Source organism: Balaenoptera borealis (assembly GCF_965194805.1).
Source record: "Balaenoptera borealis genome assembly, chromosome: 3".
NCBI classification, from domain to species: Eukaryota; Metazoa; Chordata; class Mammalia; order Artiodactyla; family Balaenopteridae; genus Balaenoptera; species Balaenoptera borealis.
The window spans coordinates 154211587-154238026 of NC_138866.1; the positions used below are offsets into that span (position 1 = coordinate 154211587).

A 26440-nucleotide genomic window follows, 5' to 3' on the forward strand; every position below is an offset into this window, starting at 1 on the left:
TACCTCCACTATTTCAGTTTTCATAAGAAAATATTTACACAGTACTTATGAAGTAAAGACTGAAATGTTTTAAAATATTTTAAAATTATTTAAAAATGGAATTAAGTCTAATTTTAAACAAAGAATTTGATTCTATTAATGCATATTATTAGCAGTCTCTTATCAGGAAAAAATTTCTTTCCCTGTTATCCTCTTGAAAAAATAAAACATAAGCACTTTTCAGAGTTTCTATTTTCATGTTCATTTAACTACTCTGTGGGGGTGTATTCCAGTTTTAAATTATATGTATTAAATGAGCTGCATGTAAGTAAAACAGTCTTTCAGAAAATAAAGCCAAGATATCTTCTAGCTCAAACCAGAATGAACTTTCTAAATCATAAAAGGTTAAAATTTTTAGCCACTGCTTATGTAATAAAATCTTACATACAGTTAGTCTAAGTATAAATAAATACAGTTAAACTCTATCCCCAAACTGCTCTAGGCACCTCAGAATATAAAGGGAAATACAAAATAGTAAATTCTCCTTGCATTCTTTGCACTGAAAAATGCAAATGATATAAGTATGAACATTTTGAAGAGAATGAGATTAAAGAACTACATAATTTTAGTAGTTCTACAGATTTTGTCACTCTGCAACAGACTTTAAAGACTATTTGCTTAAAAAAGATCAAAAAACGTTTCCAATTGATTTTCTTGTTTCTTGTAACTTAAAAATTCTAAACTTAGAATGTGACCAAGTGACATTAATGATAACTAAGGATCAATGATAATATTTTAATCTGAACGTCCTCCCCAGTGATAACCAAGATTGTCGTGCAATAGGGCTCTTACTCCGTACATCACACGGAACTCCCGCTAGTAGAGTTGGCTAATTCTCATACTCTACTGACTACCACCTTTCTTTAATATAATTATTATGACTTAACATTGCAGATGGGTGGAACGCACATCATTCTATTAAATTTTTCATACGATTAATATCTGGAAAAAATCATTGTTCATTTTTAGTGTATTTCCATTATCTACCAAAAGATGGAAGCATTATTCAATACGTAGATTTGGAGCCGTGCTGTTAATGGAATTGTGAAGCAAGTCATTTATGTAATTTGAAATTTTCTAGAATCCATATTAAATAAATGAGGTGACATCAATTAATACATTTTATTTAACTCAGTATACCCAAAATATTATTTATCAATATAAATGATTAATGAGGTATTTTACACATTCTTTTTTGTGTACTCAGTCATCAAACTCCAGTGTGTAGTTCACACTTACATCTCTATTTAAACTGGCCACATTTCAAAGGCTCCACAGCCGCATGTGGCTAGTGGCAATGGTGTTGGGCAATGAAGATCTAGAGTAACAGTATAGAACAAAATAATCAACTTTCCCAAACATTTAAAATGTTCTACTATGAGCATGTATGACCATTAAGTCTGTTATAAGACAAAGAATAGAATTTAGACACACAGAATCAGCCTACAATCAGTGGCAGTTATTGAAAGTGAAGCCATAAAAAAGGAAAATACATTTTCCCCAAACCTTCCTTACATAGTTCTACCCTAATGGCTCCCATGTAATATTTAAGCTTTATTAAAAAACAACTTTTGCTATTATGAGTCAAGCCAACTTTATACAAAAACCATCTTTGTCCTGAGTTGGACTCATGTTTATCTACCACACTCTGGCTCCTAGAAGCCTAGAAAGAAACTCCAGGCATTCTAGGGGACCTTGAGACCCTCTGAAGGGTGTTTTTGTTTTTCCCCTGGAGGGTAAGCAGATAGGTTTTGTTTTTCAGATTTTTCACTTGTACATATTAATCTAACGGTAATGATCCATTAATCTAGAGACTTTGGGCTGGTTAAAAAGCTCTGCGGAGCAGTTGTTAAGACAAAGTCTCTGAAAGAGAGTTTTTACAGTCACATAAATGGGCTCACTGTAAACAGACCCTTAAGTTGTATCCAGTCAACTCTGTAAGTACAGTAGCAGATTAACACACATTCAACCAGATCAGCAAAGAGTGACAGATTAAGTGCAAAACTTCAGGTGTAAAGTCACAGCTGTTTGGGACCATTTAGCGCAGGCAGAGGGCAGGCAGCGCGGTGAGAAGAGGTGAGGGCTGTCCTCGGCAGCCCCTGCAGGACACAGGGTCACAAGCACTCAGTGGCCAGCAGCTTTCCCCAGGCACTTCCTAGGCTGGTTTTACAGTGCGCCGTCTCTGACAAGACACCTCCTCAAGACTGGCTTTCCCAAGCCCCTTGGAGGGCAGAGTTCCTGCAAGTTCATCCAGTGACACCACAGTGAATTCTCTGCCATGCAGTGAGCCTCAGGTGTGTGGGGACAGGTGGGGAAGCTTCCTCCTTTGGCAACTCCATCTCAGCACCAGGGGAAGGGCCTGCTCCTTACATCTGATTCTTATATTTTTCAGAGTTCTCTTTATTTATTACTGGCTAATCCCTTGTCACTCCAATCTCGTTATATTTAATCTCTTTATATTAAATTCGCTCTGTTCACAAGAAACTAGGCTTTCTGTCTTTTGGACCCTGATGAAATATGCCAGACTGCCAATTCTTCAAGGAGTTTTATTTCTGATTTCTAGCTCTCAAACACCTCCCCAACTGACTGGTTACATCTTATTTAAAAATAATCTTAATACAGGAAATAAACTGAGGCTGAATGTTCACTGTAATAAAACATCCTTTATAAAGCTAATTTCCTCTTAATAATAAACGACTCATCCTACATAAGCCAATTGATAATTTCTTTTCAGAAACTCATTTATTGCATAAAGGTAGGCAAGATCTACACAGCTTAGGATGAACACAGAAACTAGGTACCCTTTAAAGGCCACTGGACTATCTCAGCCCCAATTATCAATAAAGATAGAAACTTAGAAAGTAACTTAACCAGACTCCAGTCTTCTCCACTGGCAGGGACAGTTTGGCATGGAGGGCTCCTAATACATATGAGAAAGAAAAACTAAGGCACACTCAAGTCTGACTTCTCAGAATATTGCAGCCATTGCTAATCTTCTAAATTTCATATAGAAACAGATATTTACATACTGCAGTTCCTCCTCAACAGCAATTCAAAAATTACAGCATGGCACACAGACGATTATAGGGATGAAAAAGGCAGAGAGATGTGGAGATTCTGGGCTGGTACTTGGGCAGAGAAGTGAAGAGCTGCCCAGGGAGTATGCTGAGAAAGCAGGGGGAATAATTACCTTGTATCTACTTGGCTATATTTGCAAGCAAAGTTCTCACAATTTAAATTTGTTCTTTATACATTGTAAACTATTTTCAGAAATATATATATGTGTGGTGTACGCTTTTGAAAAAATATGAGTGTCTGTATTGCTCACTTTGACAAATGGCTTTCTGGCAATAACCTAGCTACATTATTTACATGAAGTCTATCAGTTTGTACAGCGATTCTCATCTTGCATGTTTGTTTATGACGATAATGACGACTAACCTAGTCCATCTGAATTAGAAAACAGATCTGTTGTTCAACAAGTATAATTGAAAAAATGAACAATTTTTAGTAAGGAACAACTAGGGAAAGACTAAGAAGGACCCTTCTTTTTTTTTTAATTAATTTATTTATTTATTTATTTTTGGCTGTGTTGGGTCTTCGTTTCTGTGCGAGGGCTTTCTCTAGTTGCGGCGAGCGGGGGCCACTCTTCCTCGTGGTGCGCGGGCCTCTCGTTGGGAGCACAGGCTCCAGACGCGCAGGCTCAGTAGTTGTGGCTCACGGGCCTAGTTGCTCCGCGGCACGTGGGATCTTCCCAGACCAGGGCTCGAACCCATGTTCCCTGCATTGGCAGGCAGATTTTCAACCACTGCGCCACCAGGGAAACCCTAAGAAGGACCCTTCTTTCACTTAAGGGACAACAGCATCGTCAGGGCTTCACTGCTGGTATGATTATTACATACTTAGATTAATATTTAGAGTAAAACAACCCTTGATTGTGCAGTATGTTTGGCTGATTTTATAACAAGAGACCAGTGTTACCATACTCTTCATTTTTTATTAACATTCTCTCAAAGGCAATAAAGAATTGTCCTACATTATTTAAACTAGAAATAAGATTTTTCATATACTTACTACTTTTACACGTGAGTGGAAGTCTGTTTTTATAATATTTTATGTTTTATACTGTACTTGTACAAGAAAATAGTTCTCAGCTGATGGAGTAAATAAAATGTACACTTTTACTTTAAAAATAGTGACTATAAAGTATAATATTTAAGCTTGCCTTGCTGTCATTAGGTCCATGATCTCCTCTTCAGGGTTAAAATCCATCAGCAATCACTGAGCACAACACTAATACACCTTGGTCTCTACTAACTAGAGAAATGTATGAGCTATGGTCCTCCCTCAGCCCGTCCCCTGAGAAAGCAGATGAAAACAAAACCTCAGTTTGGAGTTTTAATCTCGTAACCGAAAATTCCCAAGGATTGAAAATAACAGTTGGCTCTTATCTGAATAACAGAAGTTCAGGATGGGTCTTTAATATTCCACTCACTTTCAAAGGTTAGACAAAGAATCTTATTTTAAAAAGATTTAGTAACAATTCAAGTGATAAACAATTTTTTTGAAGTTTCACATTCTCGCTAACCAATTTTCCAAAACAGGAAAAAAAAAAAACCTTTTTAGAACTCCAAATCCCTGGCTACGTTGCCCTTGTGGTCCAGCCACACCCGTCACCTTGCTGTTCTTCCAACAAGCTGAATGTATCTCCATCTCTGTCTTATTCTGGAATGATCTTCCTCTGGCTGGCTCCTTCTTAGTCACTCATCTCAAGATAAGTTGACCGTAGAGAAGCCTTCTTTCTGCCCAAGCATGTCTCTAATACTGCCCCCTCTTCCTGCATTGTCACATCACCCTGATTTTCTTTACCACTAATGGAAATTACTGTTTCATATTTCAAACGTATTTATCTGTTTTATTCACTTGGATATAAGCTCTATGGTAGCAGGGATCTTGCCTAGATTGTTGAGGGCATAATTTATATTTATAATCATACACTGACAACATGTGCATTATCAAAAAAATACTTCATAGAGGAAAAATGAGCAGGGTAATGTCAAAATTACTGGTGAAGAAAAAATCTTTCAACCTTCACTGAAGAACACTCACTGTGCTAACTGCTGATCACTCACCATCAACTGCGCACGGCACAGGAGCCATAGGAAAGAAGGCATCAATTGTTGATTAAATTCACTGAGATTTAATAAACTGAATCTCTCTACCTGACTATCTTTCAGAGGTGAAGGGGGGAAAAGGGATGAAGGACTCCACAGCATGTCTGAAAAAGAAAATGTAATAGTACCTGCACCAAATTAATTACCAACAATATCACATATAAATCTTGTTTTGAATCAAGCATCTTTCAAATTGGAGGTAATGAAATCTTTTTTACCTAAGACAAAGGACTAAAACCAAGGATCAGGGGAAAAAACTCTGAAATTCACCAGTCAGAAGAAGGTCACTTCTCTACATTTTGAAACAGTAAAAAGAAGTGTTCAGCTTATGTATATGGATGTCTCAACAATAATTTTTAGCCTATTGGCAAAGTTCTATGTATGTTCCAGACAGAACTACACAATATCTAACAGAAACGATATATACTAGGGCAAAAGAATATTCACAGCTCTCTAAACTCAAAGAAAACAACTATGGAAGGTGACATATAAGGTGTGTAAATAAAAAAACTAGATCTTTAATTTAAAAGCCAAGGCTTCTCTAAGGTATTTAAGCAGAAACACCATATGCCCTACATGCATGTGTATGAGGACTCACCTGGCACTCTGAGAGAACAAAGGCATGAACCTGCCTTCAACCCTGATGATATAGGTAGACTGTATAGTTAAGGGATTTTTGATCCCATTATTTAACTTGATTATTTAACTTGGCTCAATGCTCAGATTTAGGCTAGAAATTCTCATTCATAAGAACCAATTTAATAATCATGTATTTGTTACACCATAAGCAGATCAATACTGACACCACTAACTGCAGAATTCAGTGGAGACATTTCTCTCAAGAGAAACAAATGATGAAACAAGTATTTTAAATTTCTACAGAGTTTTAATCTCTTCTAAACACTGCTTTCAAGTACTTCAGAAGCAATCGTTTTTATGAAATAGATATGCTAAATATAAATCAGACTTTTTCCTATTTGCTAAAATACACAATTCTCTAAAAACCTTAGACAACAGCTTAGGTCCCAGATGCACCTTGTCAGTTTATGGAATGACTGAGTATAAGAAATACAAAATACAAACCTTTACAATGCAAATTTTCTACAGTTGAACCTTATCCTAACTAGTCTGAGCTTTTACTGTAACAGAATTTTTTCAACAATGCGACTGCTTATGATTAATCAGTAGCATGAGAGTCACTTTTATTAAAATAGTTTATAGAACAGAACCAAAAACGTAAACATATGTTGTTCCTCTAGGGAGAAAACGCATAAAATGGATCTGTTAAATTAACTGTAAATACTAGGGAGAGTACAATATAACCAAGCAGAGGCTTAGAACACACTCTAAAAATCCAATACTCTCTAGTCATGCAGGGACTGCAGTGAAATCAGTGAGAGTCTTCTCATTGACAGCCCCTGACAATCGCCACGAGGCAGTGCCACCTGCCGAGGACTCTCAGTATGCCCAGCTCCCTCCTAGAGGGGGAGTCTCGGCCCAGAGTGGGCAGTGAAAAAACACCGAATAAAATATACAAAACAAACTTAGCAACAGCATCAAGCTATAACAAAATCACTGTAATAATTCTCTATACATATATTATTTTTAAATTTAAAAACAAAACTATTTTAACATCCTAGACCAGGGGAGGACTGGCACACTTTTTCTGTAAATGGCTCTGTGGGCCATGCAGTCTCTGCCACAACTTCTTAATTATGACATTGCAGGATGGGTTCCAGTAAAACTTTATTTGCAAAACCAGGCAGCAGTCTGGATTTGGCCCACAGGCTGTAGTTTGCCAGCCCCTGTTCAAGACAACAGTAAGGGTACACTGCTCATCTAATTATAATGAAGAAACACGCTCATGTGTTTTTCTCAGAACTCAGACCATACAACATTTGTTCTCCAAGAAAAGAACATCACACAGAGGAACATAAGTAGGTCATGACAACAATGGAATGCTTTATAGATTTCTGCTCCCTTAAGTAACCTTCCACTTTTTTCTTTCTCTACACCCATAAGGTCAAACACTTAAGTCAAAAGGACGAGAGCTTTAATCCTGGCTCTAATCTCTTGTCAACTACATAACCCTGGACTTTATCACAACCACTCAGCTTAAACTGACCTGCCTACAGAACGAGCAAATCTTCTTAGAAATGGTTTAATATGAGCAGATGTGAAAGCACATTTGGAAACTCTAACTGATGATACTATTACTACTACTACTAATCACCATACTAATGAGAGCAGCTAATATCTGCACCAGGTGTTCTAATAACTAATTTAACTTTCACAACTTTGTAATGTATGATGCCTTTTTTACAGCAAATGAGAAAACTAAAGTGCAGAGAGGTTTCAAGGTTGTGCAAGTAACCAATGGCAGGCTGGGACTCAAACCCAGGAAAACTTGCTTCAAAGCCCAAAGAAATCACTATATTCTATTGCCTCTGACAAAATAAAAGTTACTATTCTCAGCAGATAACTGCAATCTTACAAACATACGAAAATACTCAGAAATCTAGGAAGAGAACAAGGTGGGGCTAGTGTTTTACACACTAAACTGAAACTTTTCTCAGGAGTCTTTTTTGTTTCACTTTTTAAACAAGAGCATTTAAAGAACATTTGTAAAACAAAGACATCTGTACAAAATTAAATAACAAAAAGAAAATGTCCCATGCGTTTTTTAATACTAGGATTTTACTCTCTTACTATATTCTAAATTGTTTCTCAAAATGCAAGGCACCCTCTATATTAAAACTCTCACAGTTATCTGGATTTTAATATTAACTTTAGGGGGGAAATGAAAATGAAACCTTTAAGCAACTGGTACTACTTTACATCCTGCCTTTTGGCAGGCCACTTAATTTTCAGGAATTATATTCTCAGCACAAACATTTGGAAAAGAATCTGAAGACTTTTTGTCTTCTGTACTCAAAGTACTATCTTTTCCTTAGTATATGCTACATGTTCTAACCAGAAGTTCCCAAATCTGGTAATGTAGAGAAAGGAATGCTATCAGGAACTTTAAAAAAGTATTCCCTGCCTCTACCTCAGATGAACTGAGAAGCAGGCCCAGGATTCTGTATTTTTAAAAGATCTCATGTAACTGGTGTTACCCATAAAGAATACTTGAGGTTCCCAAGAGAAGTAAAACATCCCAATATAATATGAAGATAGTTAAAATTTTTTTTAAATCCTCTTCAACTTTAGTTAAAGTTACAGATGTCAAGTGTTTAGGAAATCTAAATGGAAAAAAGTAAGTATCAAAAAGAACTTTCTAAGGTTTAGAATTTGATTACAATAAATACAAATGGCCAAAATTTTGATGAGCATTTCTTTCTTTTTAAAGGAAAATCATGCCCAAATTGCTTGATGCCAGCCTAGCTTCTAGGTGAGAGAACTGTGTTACAATTACAGCCACTCCCCGTGACTCATCAGGGATGTTAGCTCTATCACTGTGTACATGTTGCGGCAGCTGTCCTTTTCCAGATAAGGTCTGTGCTGTGTCAGGGAGATTTTTAGAATTAATATGTTAACCTGCAGCAGTTAAAACTAATAATCGATTATAAGTCCATTTTGCATGTGACATACTATAATATTCCTTAAAAAAATAATTATAATATTAATTACAAAGATCAGGGTTAATACAATTTATATGTCTAAAATCTGAAATTCAGAGAGAATCAGCCTCACAAATATCTAAACTCAGGGGTGCATAACAACTGTTATCAGTATGATTTCTGACAATCTTGAGGACAGCTCTCTCCCAGGGAGGGACTTCTCCCTTGCCTCCTCAGCTTCCTCAGGGAACACTCCCTGTGCTCCACTTCTGGACATTCTATCTATATCGTTTCTCTTGGCAATTTTAGTGACTTCTATGGCTTCAGCTAACACCCTCATGCAGTAAGTCCCAAATCACCACCTTGAATCTTAAACTGGTCAGCTCTGGACTTGAAATTTCAAGTGCCTACAGAAGATCTCCATATGGATGGCTATTAAACCCTAGGTCCACTGGTGGCCTACAGAACCCCGGGAATGTCCAGAATTCTTATGTAAAGTGCTACATGTATGTGCACATGTGCATTTTTCTGGAAAGAAGAGTCATAATTTTCTTCATATTCTCAAATGTATATGTGACCCCAGAGACTATAAACTCAGGTAAGTCATATACTACTAGCATAGCAGACCCTTTGGCATAAATACCAGACAGTGTACTTTAAAACAGAAAACAAAGTCAGTGTACTTTAAAGCAGAAAACAAAGTCCAGGTTAATCTCTCCACTAAAGGACTTCTACTATATATAGCTAACTTGTCCTAAAGCTGGCTAGCATCTTCTAATGCAGTGGGTCAGCAAATTGCAGCTGAGAGCCAACTTTTTTAAAATAAAGTTTTATTGGAAAACAGCCATGCCCATTCATTTACATACTGTCTACAGTTAGTTTTGTGCCACAAAGACAGAGCTGAGTAGTGACAAGACTTGGCTCACGTGCCTAAAATACTTACTCTTTGGCCTTTAATGAAACAGTTTGACCTCTGTTATTCTAGATAAGAAATACCTAAATTGATAAAGAAACACGAACCTAATTTAAGTAATCCAAAGACAACCTATCTTCTAATTTTATTTCTAAGCAAAACCAGAAACATGTACCAAGCACACACACCTGTTTTATTTTAAACAACAGAGCATGATTACCTGCCATTGCTGGGCTGCTGTGGAGACTGTCTAGAATGGTCAGAAGGCTCTGACCGCTGGTCAGGAGATCGTGATCGGCTGTGACGGGGAGGCCGGTCGTGTGATCGACCGGAATGATCTGATGCCAGTGACTGAATTTCTGAAATGTCTGTTAAACAAAAGAGTGCTGTTTATTTTCCCATGAAATGACTACAGTAAAATATAAGGTACTCCAATAATAATGGAAATAAGTTACTAAACATAATTTCATATAAAATGGTTGATTTAAGTATTAACTTAATCAGCTACTATTTGATACTGGTGAGCTGTCAACAGAAAAAAATTTTTTTGAATTCTTATGTTTTGAAGGTGTCTGGCTTATAGAAAATTATCATTTCATTCTAACATGTCAAATCTTCCCACTTTAAGAAAGAGGTCACTTAAAGGGTCTCTGCAAACAGAGCCACACTCACCATCTCTCTCGGAGGCATTAGCCGAGTGGATACTGTCAGAAAGATCAGGGACATTCAGCAGGGTAGCCCGTTCATCTCTCTGAACTACCATCTTTAACTTGCCTTTAGACCTCTCTATCAATGTCTTTGCATCTGTCAATGACATATTTTCCGTCACGGTGCCATTTATCTGCAACAGAAAAGAAACTATAGGTTGAAGGTAAATGACAAAAATACAAACGTTAACTTAGTCTGACATGAACAGGAATATCTAAACTACTCCTGGGCTTGCCCTGAGAACCAAAATATTCCCTTTACACTTTTCCTAAACTATCAAAGTACTCCTCCTTACTGAAAAAATAAAATCTGTACTACACTGCTGCTCTGCCAGAAAAGCCCAAACTAGCATTCTCTACCTCCTCCCCATCACTTTCTATTACTCATGGGCAAACTAACAAAACACGTCAATAATATCTGGAGGAGTTATCAAAACCACTTAATGTGGAACAACAGACAAATCTATCTACAAAGTAACTCCTATTAGTGAAAAATATACATTTGGTGCTATTAATTCTCTAGGATGACTCTATGCCCAAAGAAAAGCGTCAGTGTTGACATGCAGTAATAGCCAGTGGCAAACTATCTAGTCCCCCAAACATTGATTTTTAATTCTTTTCGGCAAAATCGCTTCAAGCATGAACAGGATCTATGTGGTCACACTAGAACTTGTTTTCTATTGCAGTTCATCAAAATGTAAGAATATGACTATACCTTCAATACAACATCGCCTTCTTGAATATTGCCATCTCTTGCTGCCAAACTATCTTGTGAAATTTCCTTTACAAATATGTGGCTGGCCAATCGAAGACCATATTCTGAAATAATATATTTAAATGTCTTTAGTGTAAAATCCCAAGACTTTTAAATAGAGTTTAAAAGTATGAAACTAATAATCACCGCATAGAGTTTTTACAATAATAAGAAATTATTCTTGGCCTCCCTGCAAAGAAGACATTTCCTCTTATCATCAGAAAATTTTCACTGTCAGTGTGAAAGCAAAGGGAAAGTGCGTGGTTCAAACAAAAGATTGACGTATCATGCTCTCACTGTACTGAAAGAGAGAAAAATCCGAAGAGATGACCATTTCTCTCTGACGGTGTCATGCTGATGCACTAGCTTCTCAAAAGGTTTAATGAATACAGTTCTGAAAAGGAAAACTCTGGAATGCTTTACGATTTTGCTGATGACTTGTATTACCATGCATATACTGGTTTTGTTTTCCTCAGTTCCTACAGCAAAAGTATTTTGGATCCTGAACACCCCTCTGAGAGACATACACAGAGCATCAGTGTGCACCACTCAAACAAGGGCTTAAAATGAGCCAAGCAGATGTGGAGAGGAGTTAAAGATGCCAGTCCTTCCAACAACCAACAAAGTGCCCAGGTGCATGGCAACATTAATTGCACCTGTGGGTGAGGGAGTGGTCAGAGTTAAAGAAGTTACCAGGAGAGTCCAGAAAACTGTCCAGGGGGCCTGCAAAGCTGTACAATGACTACAACTAACAGTATAATGTCAATAGGAACAGGACTGCCCCAGTTGTGTTAGGAGAAAGAGAAGGACTGAGTCTTACTGGGAAAGAAAAATAAAACAAAAAACAAGAAGGGAAACAAAACTGTTTTTAAGATGGGATAAGTTAGCAGACCTGCTACTCAAGCTTTTAAAAGTTACATCAGTTACAGTTCAACTTAAGGCAAATACACAAAGAGTGTTCACAAGCAGGAATAGAATCAGGGTAAAAAAAGAAAATGACCTTCTAGGGGATCTAGGCAGTCAACTATGTGTGCTTTAGAAATGGTGACTATACTCACAGAAAGAAAGTATTGATTAAAAGACTGTCCTTATTTAAGATTTAAAAATTATAAATAACCAAAATACAGAGATGACTCTAAAATATTCCTTGTATATTAATGTATTCATTTATTCTAAGTACTTCCTTAGTAAATATTAACTAGGTGGTAGGCACTAGTGATAAAAACCAGCAATTGAGACAGTCCCTGCACTCTGGCAGCTTCCCTAGTCAGTAGGGAAAAAGACGTTACCACAATTACCAGTGTGATGAAGAGTTCGGATGGAGCAATACATGATTCTGTGCCTAGTGGGGGTCAGAGAAGGCCTCCCTGAGAAGCAAATGCGAAAGCTGAAACTCTACCTAAGAAATGCTAACACTAAACCTGAGAAATGAGGGTGTGTGTGTGTGTGTGTGTGTGTGTGTGTGTGCACGCGCGCGCACTGGTAGAGACAGAATGGTTAAAAACAAGTGCACCAGAAGGTATGAAGGAAAGACAAGGCAGGTTTGAAGAAGTCATAAGTGTAGGGCAAGAGTCAGACAGAGAAGCATCCCAGAGGACCCTGTAACCATGTGGAGCAGTCCAGAGAATGGACCAGGGAGATCCAGCGACTAGATCACGAGGCTGAGTGAGTCACTTAATAGACAATGGTGTGGTGTTCCTCACCCCCCCGCGCCCCCCCCCACACAAAAAAGGAAAAAGTAACTATGTGTTGATTAACTTGACTGTGGTGATCATTTCCTAGTGTATACATACCTCAAACCATCACACTGTACACCTTAAATACATACAACTTTACATATTTATATACAATGTCAATTACACCTCAATAAAGACGGAAGAAAAAAAAAGATGCTGGTAGCTTGGATGAGGGTGGTGGTGGTGGAGAAGGGAGGAGTAGGACAGTAAAGTGTGGTGTTTAGGAAGTTAGAAGGTGTTAACTGGGCATAGGAAAGCAGGGGAAAAAAGATGTCATGGGAAACTACACCATGCTGCGCCCGGCTGGCTTGAGAGACCGGGTAGACAGGAATATATTCAAATGGGATACTTCATAAGAAACATTCCAGGAGGGAGATGTGCTGCATCTGAGGGATGCAGACGAACACCTAAGTGAACATGCCTACGACTCAGCTGGGGCACCAGGGTGCACACACTGGACCTAGGGAAGGAGCTGTGCCACCATGAGCAGCCCACGACACTGAGAGACATGAGATTTCCTAAAGATGTTATATGAAGTAGAAAAGAGATTCTAGAACAGAAATCCACAGAACACTGAAAGGTAGGATGAAGACAATGAGCTTGCCAAGGATACAGAAAAGAAAGAGGGAGGAACCCTTGAAACCCACAGCATTACAGGAGCCAAGAGAAACCATTATTTCAAAAAATAGGAAGTGGTTAATTATTAGAGAAACGCAAATCAAAACTACAATGAGGTGTCACCTCACACCAGTTAGAATGGGCATCATCACAAAATCTACAAGCAACAAATGCTGGAGAGGGTGTGGAGAAAAGGGAACCCTCTTGCACTGTTGGTGGGAATGTAAATTGATACAGCCACTATGGAGAAGAGTATGGACGTTCCTTAAAAAACTAAAATAGAATTACAGTATGACCCAGCAATCCCACTACTGGGCATATACCCAGAGAAAACCATAATTCAAAAAGACACATGCACCCCAATGTTCACTGCAGCACTATTTACAATAGCCAGGTCATGGAAGCAACCTAAATGCCCATCGACAGACAAATGGATAAAGATGTGGTACATATATACAATGGAATATTACTCAGCCATAAAAAGAAACGAAACTGGGTCATTTGTAGAGACGTGGATGGATCTAGAGACTGTCATACAGAGTGAAGTTAAGTCAGAAAGAGAAAAACAAATACCGTATATTAACACATATATGTGGAACCTAGAAAAATGGTACAGATGAACCAGTTTGCAGGGCAGAAACAGACACAGATGTAGAGAACAAACATATGGACACCAAGGGGGGAAAGTGGGGGGGGGGCGGTGGGATGGGATGAATGGGGAGATTGGGATTGACATATATACACTAATATGTATAAAATAGCTAACTAATAATAACCTGCTATATAAAAAATAAATAAAATAAAATTCAAAAAAAAATAGGGAGTGGTTAACCACGTGAAATGGTACTGAGAAGGCAAGTAAGATAAAGACTAGAAATTTCTACCGGGTTTAGTATGACCAGTTCTGGGAGCAGATACCAGAGAGAGAGGGCTGAAGAGTGGATGGTGAACAAGGAGAAACAGCTCTGAACACAGACAGTCTGACTGAGAAGTCGGTTATGGATGAGGGCAGTGGGGAGCAAAAACCAGGAGACATGTCAGGTTTCAGTAAAGCCGATCAGAGCCAGGCTTCAAATACTCTTACACCTTTTTATCAAAATGATCAGTCATCAACGCTTTCCAGCATGGGAGAGACATGCCCACAGCAGCAAGAAGCTGCAATCAGACTCATTTGTATCAAATGTGATTACCTGAGGGGAGGCAGCTAGGCTTCAGTTTCAAAATTTTTTGACAAACAAGTCCTTTGCTTTTAGAGCAATATCCTGTGGGGGCTCCTCTCCCTCCTCCTCTCCATTTAGAAAAGGCAGCCTGCCCTCCCTCCGAATCCAATGATTTCTACCCAGATGTAGGTACTACTGATCCTGACAGCTAAGTAAAACACTGAACTGCAACTTGGTGATGGTGTGACATTTCTTGTATTAGCCTATTCTAATCACAAGAAGTAATCCAAAATCCAACTACTGGACGATTTATGTGAAGTACTATCTGCTACAACAAAATGATTCAAGAAGAGGAAACAGATGACCCCTGAAGCCTGACATCACAGGATTTGATTTAAAGCAACAGGACACAAAAACGAAGATAACAGAAGACAACAAAGCAAAGATATAAAGTGATGGCAAATTTACTTCTCATTAAAATTAGTCTTAAAATTTTCATGTGAAAATGATAAACGAGTTGGTAGAAAATACCTTCATTTTTCCGGGATTTCACCAGTGTGACTTTGGTGGGTCTGGCAGGTTGACTGGAGGCCACAGATCGCCTATCAGATCGCGGAGACAGACTCCTCTCTCGACTTGCACTTCTATCCCTGGCCCAGCTCTTCTCACTCCTCCTGTTAACCAGGCCCCCACGGCCACTTCTCCGGTCGTGTACTTCCTCATCATAACTATCTTCTTCATTCTCAGATACTGGTTCAGGATCAGGACGACTTACTGGTATCTGAACTTTCTTTTTCCTTCGAATGGTCTACAAATAAGAAAGATTACAATATGAGCTGATTGATTTTCACATACGTACTTTCAGTTCTTAAGAGAGGAAAACCACATTTTTCTGGTCTCATACTAATTATGAATAAGAGATATAATACACAAATATAACAAATTACTAAGGAATACTCTTCTATATTGGTTATCTTTTGTGCTCTCCTGATAAACAGATCTGGTTAAGAAGCAAATTTGGAATAGAGGGCCTAATAAAGTTCTTAATTAATTCAGAAGATCTTCTATGTGTAGTAATTACAAGCTTACAGGAAAACTAATAATTACTGGTGGTTTGAATGAAGGAGGGAGCACTGTACTCTAATACAATCAAATATACTGTAGTTGTTACCAAACCAGAGCAAACTTGCAGGCCCAACTTGATTCCTTAAAAATTTCAGAATCCATGAGTATCAAGGCCCACAACTGTCCTACTGGAACTCTAAGAGAGAAATTTATTGTACTTCCACACTAACAGTGAACTTAGTGTTGTGTTGGAGCTAATAACTCCATGATACTCTACCAATACAAACTGCTTTCAGTTTCTCTCTCTCCAAAATTTGTAATTTATGGTCTATGTATAAATTCCTTCTTCTGGCTTTCTTTCCTCAATTGACTCTGACACTGGTTCACTTTTCCCTGTCCACTTATTTCCTTTACTTTCTGTAAGATCAAGATCTATTTGCACTGCCTTCTGACTGAGTGGCCTCTTAATCCCTGGACTGCACTCTGTCTTCTCACACCAGTATACATCTGATCTCATCAGAGATCTGCAAGATCTTCTTGAGTAACACTCTTTGTCTTCTACTTCTGACACCCTGATCTACTGAAACTTCTCCATGTCCATCTTATCTCTGACTCCTCCATGCCCTCCTATTCTCCTAGTCCATCAATTCCCTCCTGGTTTCAACTGCCTTCCTCCCAAGTCTGGTGAGTTGTCATGCTTCGATATTTAAATGATTTTCTCTAGCCCCGGGATACCACAGCCCTGTACCTGCTGAGTCAGGACCCAGCCCACCCCAGTAGGCTGGCACCAGCCCCTGGACCCCCAGGGCCCTGCAGCCAGAGACTCCAGGACCAGCCTGCCTACCCTGGGCACTAGCCCTGGGACACATAGGACCCTGACCCTCTCCACCAGTAGGCCAATACCAGCTCCGAAACACCTTGGACCAATCAGCCAGCCACTCTGGGATCCAGCCCCACTCACCAGTAGGCTTACACAAGCTTTGGAACACCCCGAACCCTGCAGCCAGTGATGTCTGAAACCAGCCTGCTCACCAGCAAGCCTACACTAGGACCCCTGGCCGTACAACCAGCCACCCAGTTCTACCCACCAGTGGGCTGGCACTAGAGAGAGAGGGCCCAAATCAATAATATCAGAAATGAAAAAGCAGAAATTACAACTGACAGCACCGAAATACGAAAGATCACAAGAGATTACTGTGAACAATTATACGCAAATAAAATGGACAACCTAGAAGAAATGGACAAATTCCTAGAAATGTACAACCTCCCAAGACTGAACCAGGAAGAAATAGAAAATATGAACAGACCAATTACCAGTAATGAAACTGAATCAATAATTTAAAAACTCCCAACAAACAGAAGTCCAAGACCATATGGCTTCACAAGTGAATTCTACCAAACATTTACAGAAGCGTTAACATGTATCCTTCTGAAACTCTTCCAAAACATTGCAGAGGAAGGAGTGCTTCTGAACTCATTCTATGAGGCCAGCATCACCCTGATAGCAAAACCAGACAAAGATATCACACAGAAAAGAAAATTACAGGCCAATATCAATGATAAACATAGATGTAAAATGACTCAACAAAATATTAGCAAACTGAATTCAACAATACGTTAAAAGGATCATACACCATGATCAAGTGGATTTATCCCATGGATGCAAGGATGGTTCAATATCCACAAATCGACGTGATATATATACCACATTAACAAACTGAGGAAGAAAAATTTTATGATCGTCTCAATAAATGTTGAAAAAGCTTTTAATAAAATTCAACATCTACGTATGATAAAAGAAACTCTCAACAAAGTGCATATAGAGGGAACATACCTCAACATAAAAAAGGCCACATACAAGCCCACAGCTAACATGGTGGGCTCAATGGTATAAAGCTGAGAGCATTTTCTCTAAGATCAGGAACAAGACAAGGATGCCCACTGTCGCTCTTTTATTCAACTTAGTGTTGGAAGTCCTAGCCTCAGCAGTCAGACAAGAAAAAGAAAAGGAATCCAAATTGGAAAGGAAGAAGTACAACTGTTACTGTCTGAGCATGACATGATACCCTACAGAAAATCCTAAAGGCATCATGAATAAACTGCTAGAGCTCATCAATAAATTCGGCAAAGTTGCAGGATACAAAATTAATACACAGAAATCTGTTGTATTTCTATACACTAACAATGAACTACAGAAAGAGAAATTAAGAAAACAATCCCATTTACAAATCACATCGAAAAATAAAATCCCTGTGAATAAATCTAACTAAGGAGGTAAAAGACTTATACTCGGAAATATAAAGACACCAATGCAAGAAACTGAAGACAACGGGAACAGATGTAAAGATATACCAAGTTCATGGACTGGAACAATTAATATCACTAAAATGACCATACTATCCAAAGCAGTCTAAATATCCAATGCAATCCCTATCAAAATACCAATGGCATTTTTCACAGAACTAGAACAAGTAATTCTAAAATTTATATGGAAACACAAAAGACCCCAAATAGCAAAAAATGAACAAACAAAAACAATCTTGAGAATGAAGAACAAAGCTGGAGGCATCATGCACCCAGATTTCAAACTATACTATATGGTTACAGTCATCAAAACAGCATGGTACTAGCACAAAACCAGACACATAAATCAATGGAACGGAATAGAAGGCCCAGAAGATGAATCCACGCTTACATGGGCAATTAATCTATGACAAAGGAGGCAAGAATGCACAATGGGGAAAAAACAGCCTCTTCAATAAATGGTGCTGGGAAAACAGGACAATTACATACAGAAGAATCATACTGGACTACTCTCTCATATCATGCACAAAAATAAATTCAAAATGGATACAAGATTTAAATACAAGCTCTGAAACCATAAAACTCCTAGAAGAAAACATAGGCAGTACACTATTTGACATCAGTCTTAAAAATATTTTTTGGATATGCCTCCTCAGGCAAGGGAAACAAAAGCACAAATAAACAGGACTACATCCAACTAAAAAAGCTTTTACACAGTGAAGTTAACTATCAACAAACAAAAAGGCCGCCGACGCAATGGGAGAAGATATTTGCAAACGATATGACCCACAAGGGATTAATATCCAAAATATACAAAGAACTTACACAACTCAATGTCAAAAAATAAATAAACAACTCAATTAAAAACTGGGTACAGGATCTGAATAGACATTTTTCCAAAGAAGACATACAGATGGCCAACGGGCACATGAAAAGATGCTCAATATTACTAATCATCAGTGAAATGCAAATCAAAACCACAATGAGATATCACCTCCCACCTGTCAGAATGGCAATTATGAAAAAGAAAACAAATAACAAGCACTGACAAGGATGTGGAGAAAAGGGAACACTCATGCTCTGTTGGTGGGAAGGTAAATTAGTGCAGCCACTACAGAAAACAGTATGGAGACTCCTCAAAAAATTAAAAATAGAACTACCGTATGATCCAGCACATTCCACTCCTATTCACCCAGAGAAAATAAAAACACTAATTAGAAAAGACATTTATGGGAATCCCCTGGTGGTCCAGTGGTTAGGACTCCGCACTTCCACTACAGGGGGCGTGGGTGCAATCCCTGGTGAGGGAGCTAAGATCCTGCATGCCACAAGGCCAAAAAAAAAAAAGGAGGGGAGGGGAGGGAAGAAAGAAAAAGGAAAAGACATTTGCATGCCTCTGTTCATTGCAGCATTATTTATGATATCCAAGATATGGAAGCAAAGCAAGTGCCCATCAATAGATGAACGGATAAAGAAGATTTCACACACACACACATACACACACAAACACTACTCAGCCATGAAAAAGAATAACATCTTGCCATCTGCAACAACACAGATGGACCTGGAGGGTATTACGCTAAGTGAAATAAGTCAGACAGAGAAAGACAACTACTGTATCATTTCACTTATATGTGGAATCTAAACAACAAATGAACGAACGTAACAAAACAGAAATGGAGTTACAGATACAGAGAACAGGCGGCTGCCAGAGGGAAAGGAACAGGTGAGACAGATCAAACAAACTTCCAGTTGCAAAATAAATGAGTCATGGGTATGAAATGTATGGTGTGGGAAACACAGTAACTACCTCGTATCTTTGTATGGTGACATATCGTAACTAGACTTATCCTGGTGACCATTTTGAAATATAGAGAAATATAGAATCACCATGTTGTGTAACAGGAACTAACAGTGTTGTAGGTCAATTATACTTCAAAAACAAACAAATTTATAGAAAAAGAGGTCAGATTTTTGGCTACAGAGGTGACGGTGGGGGGGGGGGATTGGATGAGGGCAATCAAAAAGTGCAAATTGGGGCTTCCCTGGTGGCGCAGTGGTTGAGAATCGCCTGCCAAGGCAGGGGACATGGGTTCAATCCCTGGTCCGGGAAGATCCCACATGCCGCGGAGCAACTAAGCCCATGTGCCACAACTACTGAGCCTGCGCTCTAGAGCTCGCGAGCCACAACTACTGAAGCCGGCGTGCCTAGAGCCCGTGCTCCACAACAAGTGATGCCACCGCAATGAGAAGCCCATGCACCACAATGAAGAGTAGCCCCCGCAACTAGAGAAAGCCCATGCGCAGCAACAAAGACCCAATGCAGCCAAAAATAAAATAATTAATTTTTTTTTTTTAGAGTGCAGACTTCCCTTCACAAGATAAATAAGTACTAGGGATATAATGTACAACATGATAAATGTAATTTAAGTTGCTAAGAGAGTAAATCCTAAGAGTTCTCATCACAAGGAAAAAAAATTTTTTTCTATTTCTTTAATTTTGTATCTATATGAGATGATGGATGTCATCATTTCATGAAGTCAAATCATCATGCTGCACACCTTAAACTTACACAGTGCCGTATGTCAACTGCATCTCAGTAAAGCTGGGGGGAAGTTACTTTCTCTTGACCCGTCGGTCCTGTGCCGGGACAAACCCCATCCTGTATTATCTTCCCCTTCAGATGGCTGCATCCCCACACTGGCTGATTAGCCTCTCCTCTATAAATTCATTTTACTTGAAAGAATTCTTTCATTTATTCAGCAATCCTTTCATCTACCTCTTTTTGCCCCAAATTCCATGGGATTTGCTAACACAGGTATCCCGAAACTGTTCTCCGAGATGTCAGTCACTAGGCCTGATTTATAGAGATCAGTGCCACTTCACATCCCCACTCCCACATGCTTTCAGTGTCTCATTTATTTGGTCTTCCTTCCTGGTCTCAGACAATTCGATCCTCTTCCTGCATGAACGACACCCTTTCAGAGGGGCTTATTCTCATTCCTCCCCACCTCCAAGACCTTTCCTCATCAATTACCACCCCCCCCCCACGCCAGGTACCAACAACTATAATCTCTCCCTATTTACCTCCAGTCTGTCCTCTGCCTACTAATCAGCAAATTCATCTTCGATTCCTGTCTCGCTACTCATTTCCAAGCTATCATCTTTTCTCTTCCTTTTGTGACTCACTTTCTTCAAAGGGCTGCTCCACACTTAATACCACAGCTTCTTACCACCAAGAGTGATCAGAGAAGGACTCTCTGAGGAAACAACATCGAAGCTGAAGGTCAACAAGGAGCAAGAGGCCAGCATGTGGAAAGGACAGGCAGCCAAGGCCCTGTTATGAATGGAGAAAAGGCTGCCTGCCTTGCTACTCTTGGTGCCCCATGGCTGAGGCCCTTCTCGGGCAACATTTACTGTAAAGCATTCCTCACTGCCTCCCTGAGTCTTACTCTCACCTCTATTTCCATCTCCAACATATTGTATTAGAAGCAATTCTTTGTGTTGGCACTTCGATCTTCAATCGCTCTCTAGTAAGGTATAAACAAAACAACCAGTTGAGTCCTCAAAGCTTTCCCCGTCACTCCCCTAAGAGAGCGAGCGCCACCTGTCTGAAATCTGCACCTGAAGCACCCTCCATCTCAGATGGTGTGCATGATGGCTGTGACTGTGTGTACCCATCGAGCCTACTGAAATTCAAGTTCCCTGAGGAGAAGGTCCTGGCCAGGTCATTTACCTGTACCTGTAATGAAGTGTTTACACGTAGTAAGTGTTTAACTCATTGAAAAATATCCAATCCTGCTATGATTCCCCATTTATATTATGAGTTAAGTACTATAAACCCACTCAGGCTTGGTAATCATACTTGATTTTAACACTGAAAACTGTGAAACAAAAATTTTGGGAAAAAATGCCTACTTCAAAACAGGTCAGCTGAATTAAACATTCAAATATAAAACAAAACAATGAAATTATGTAAGTACTAGAATAAAATGTAAGATATATGTTTTTATAACTCTGGTAAGGTAAAGACTTTTGGAAGCATGACACCAAAGGCAGAGCCAATCAAGTGAAAGTCTGACAGATATGACAGGATAAAAATGAAAACATTCCCATGATGATGAAATAAAATGATATAAAAACAAACCAAAAAAACACCGTAAACAACTTACACACACTCACAAAGAAAATGGAAAAACAATATATGCAGTGTATACCACAAAAGGCTAATCATCTTAATACACACAACACTAGTGTGACAGTCATCACCATAAGGACAGGAACAGGCAAAGAAACATAACGGGAAGTATACACACCAGGTGAAGATCAAACCCACTTGTAATTTAAAATACCTCATTTGAAATACTATGTTTAGTCCATCAGTTTGGCAGAGATGTAAGTGTTGATGAAATTGGACTCTCTCAGTACCTTACTGGTTTTCTAATGGGCAAATTGGCAATCCATGTATCAAAAGTCATTCATGCCATCTGACTCTAAAAAGCTACTCCTAAGAAGTTATTCTTAAAAAGTAACTGGGGCTTCCCTGGTGGCGCAGTGGTTGAGAGTCTGCCTGCCAATGCAGGGGACACGGGTTTGAGCCCTGGTCTGGGAAGATCCCACATGCCGCGGAGCAACTAGGCCCGTGAGCCACAATTACTGAGCCTGCGCGTCTGGAGCCTGTGCTGCGCAACAAGAGAGGCCATGATAATGAGAGGCCCGCGCACCGCGATGAAGAGTGGTCCCCACTTGCCACAACTAGAGAAAGCCCTTGCACAGAAACGGAGACCCAACACAGCCATAAATAAAATAAATAAATAAATAAATATTAAAAAAAAAAAAAGTAACTGAACAAGTAGAAATACGATGATCTTTATTATTTTTAAAATAATAAAGATTATTTTTAAATAATCTTATTAAAAATAATTTTAATAAGATTATTTTAAAATAATCTTAATTTTAAAAAAAATACTTGTGGAAACTGGACACTGAAATGCCCATCAGTGAATGGGTCGAGGAAGTGTGCACACACACTGAAATGCTATGCAGCGATGTGGGTAAATACTGAAGTGCTCAGAGTTTATCTCTAGGAAGGTGTTTTCGCCCATTCGCTTCATAATGCTTTTTTAGTATGTTCAGAATTTTAGTAAAAATTACACATGTTCAGTATGTTATAAACAATCTTTTACTATCTTCTCCTTCACCTACTGTTAAACAAAATTAAGCATATTTATGGTAGTTATATTATCAAAGGAGTTCTAACATTTTAATTCAACTGAAAAGAAATTTATTGAGCCTAATGCCCAAGGGGTCTTAGTTTATGGAAAGATATAAACTAAGAACCATCAAAATATAAGAGCCCAGGGCGGGGGAGGGAAGGAGCTGGCTACTCAGAACTGGGGGTGGGGGGGGGGAAACATATAGAGTGACCTGAGGTTCTGGTTATGGCAGGAGATGAGTTAAGAAAGACATCCTACAATGAAAGGCCACATTCTAAGACACTATGGTTTTATTCTCAATGATGAAAACTTAGTGTATGTTGATGACGTAACCCACTCTCTTCAGATGCAGGAATGAACAGCTACCCTCTGCTGACTGAACATGCCTCCACCCAACCCTCCTACAGCTTCTCCCTGAAGAGCAAACTACTTGCCCAACCTTCCTGAGTTCCACCTTTCCAAATGATGTAGCGAAGCACAGTGAGAGGAAAACTCATCCTTCTTACATGTGCTATTTCAAATACATAACAGGTTTTGGACTGTTTCTTACAAAATCATTTCTAAGGTGAGAAAAGTCTGAAGTGTAGGAGTACAACTTTCTTGGCTGTATTATTGATGTGGGGCATGTGTACTAAACATTTTGCATGGAAAAACACAACAGTTCAATATTCCAAAGAATGAAGCTGGAGCTATGGGTGAAGCTCACAACCTCAGACACAGGGAGAAAAATCCAATTTACCTAAGGTGCTCACCTTGGAATATGCAGTGACTCATCTGAAGAACACTTATTCAATTTATAAAAACCAACAAATATAAAAATTAGCAATTTGCTTCTGTAAATGCTACAATCTCATGTTATAAAAACTGTTTAAAAATTGTACCATCAACTAGCCAGTCTGTACACGAACTGCAATTTAAAACAACACTAGAGTTCCAGATGTAAAAATACGGTTACAATAAAAAGCTGTGAAAACACATGCACAGAAGAAGATGCCTGTCATCTGGAATGCAGTAACTAAACACTGGTTCTACTGCCACATGAGAAAACTCACTTAACCAGCAAGGACACTGGTTCGGGGATGAGCCATACGGCACAGGAGCCTACACAAGGTGAGAGGGCCTCCAACTGTGGTTGTACAGTCTCAGGAAATACCCCTTCTGGCTCTCACCATAGCTCCCAGAGGTCAAAACACCATGCAGGCCTCCTCACTCCAGCCCTCTCCTTTCTGTTGGGTCCACTGTGGCTCTGACTGTCTGCTGCAAAGTAGAAAGGTTCTCAGAGGACAAGGCAGGACAAACCATGTAGCCGCCAGCCTCTTCTTCCTACTCTACACACCTGAGCTAAGGCCTCAAGCAGTACCTTAATTAGGCCTTTCAGAGTCTAGATAAGGCAGAAACAGGGGCAGCAAAGTGATTAATGTGCTCCTCTATGCATTGATAGATATAATTTTTTTTTTTTTTGGCCTCGTGGCATGCGGGATCCTAGTTCCCTGACCAGGGATCGAACCTGTGCCCCCTGCAGTGGAAGCACAGAGTACTAATCACTGGACCGCCAGGGAAGTCCCTATGTAGATATAATTTTACGTAGGACTTTAACATTAAATCCATTCTCTGCTACATGTGCCTAGTTTTAACTGTGATTTGAGGCCAGTTATCGAGAGCTAGCTGAACTTTTCTATTACTAAAAAAAGAAAAAAAAGAGGAAAAAAAAAACTTCTCAAATATGAACAGAAGTCTAGCAATATACTAAAAAACATATGAATCCTGAACAACTCTACAAAACAAAAAACCGAAAAAAAACAAAACACACAAAACAACCAAAAAAACAAACCCTTACCACTCTCTTTCCTCAAACTATATCACAGTAACAAAGTAGAGACAATATATGTGTTCAAGTGACAACATAAAATTTGTCCACTGAACAAAACCTATAACAGAAAATACTTTAAACTGACTATATGCCAAGATTCAGTCTAACTTAAGCATTTTTTTGAAAAGGAAGCATTAAGCCATAAAGAGGTAACCATTCAACCAGGAGCTCCTTCCTTTCTTTTTCAATCAAAAAAAAATCCTGGTATCTGAGCTTTGAGAAAATACGCACCAGTGATAAAACATACCACTGGTATTAGAAGAAACATTCTTACTTGTAAACAACTAACTTTAGAACTACTGTTCCAGATTTTATTTTCTTAAATGGGAAGAATGAATTCAAACACCAAAAGCATACCAACAGTAAAGTTGGTACCTTTATAAAATTAAAGGTAAAAAACACTTACAATTTTTGCATTTTTTCCACTTTTCCTTAGTTGCTGAACAGCAAAAGCATGTTCAACATTATCCATTGAAACGCCATTAACCATCGCGACTCGGTCATTTTCCCTAAGGAAAAAAAGTGACCAAAATAATAACATGTTAGATGAAACCATACAAATAAGTTTATAAAGATATTTTCAAGATAGGATCTTCAAAAAAGATATTCTAATTATGGGCTAATTAATCTGTCTTCAGATCAATGATAAAATAATGTCCAGCTATTTAATTTCAGATCCCCCACAAAAAATGTTTAGCACTTGTAACTAACCACAGGTCATTAATTTTTTAACCATTAACACAATGTTTCCCAAAAGGATTGAACAGGTACCACAATACACAAAATGACTTCTGGTGGTACAGTTACAGGCATTCAATGATACTAATAGTCACAAGGCTGGAAAAAGTTATTCCTTCTTTAAAGATAAAGTCTTTCTCCTTCCAATTTTCTTTCAGTCCTTCTACTCATACTCTCATTTTTTTGCTAGTGTAACTTTTGCCTCTTTTTTATCTTGCAAATCTTCTTGTTGAACAAAAATGGTTAAGACTCAGGGTGAGAGGCTCCTGAAGGCTAGATTCTACCCCAAACTGAGTAACAAGTTTTCTTTTCACTACCTTTATTTTTTACAGTGACCTTCTATTTAAGTTAAGTGATACTAGCTTTCCATATATGACAGAGACAAGCATAAACGTATATTAATTTAGAAAAATCACTAGCATGGCATGCCAGTGGCTAAGGGTAGGAAACATGCTTACTGCAGCTGCCCTTCTGCGGGTCCTCCTTTAAGCACATCTGAAATCACTATCGAGGTTTCCCCACTCTGGAAATGAGGATTATCTCTTCCACCAGATATTGCAATTCCAAATCCAAATCCAGGAGCCTA

The 26440-nt window shown here is 38.7% G+C and overlaps 1 protein-coding gene across 11 annotated transcripts in view; it reads right to left on the bottom strand.

The window, feature by feature from the left end:
• The window catches only part of TJP1 (tight junction protein 1), a 339138-nt gene that overhangs the window by 37728 nt on the left and 274970 nt on the right, over window positions 1–26440 (bottom strand). For all 11 annotated transcript variants that reach the window (XM_082385987.1, XM_082385993.1, XM_082385991.1 and 8 more), the window contains 6 exons: window positions 26313–26437; window positions 25523–25625; window positions 15193–15469; window positions 11109–11212; window positions 10359–10527; window positions 9907–10054 (listed from right to left, as the gene is read on the bottom strand). In XM_082385987.1, coding sequence (XP_082242113.1) covers window positions 9907–10054; window positions 10359–10527; window positions 11109–11212; window positions 15193–15469; window positions 25523–25625; window positions 26313–26437 — 926 coding nt within the window. The remainder of the gene's footprint in view (window positions 1–9906; window positions 10055–10358; window positions 10528–11108; window positions 11213–15192; window positions 15470–25522; window positions 25626–26312; window positions 26438–26440) is intronic.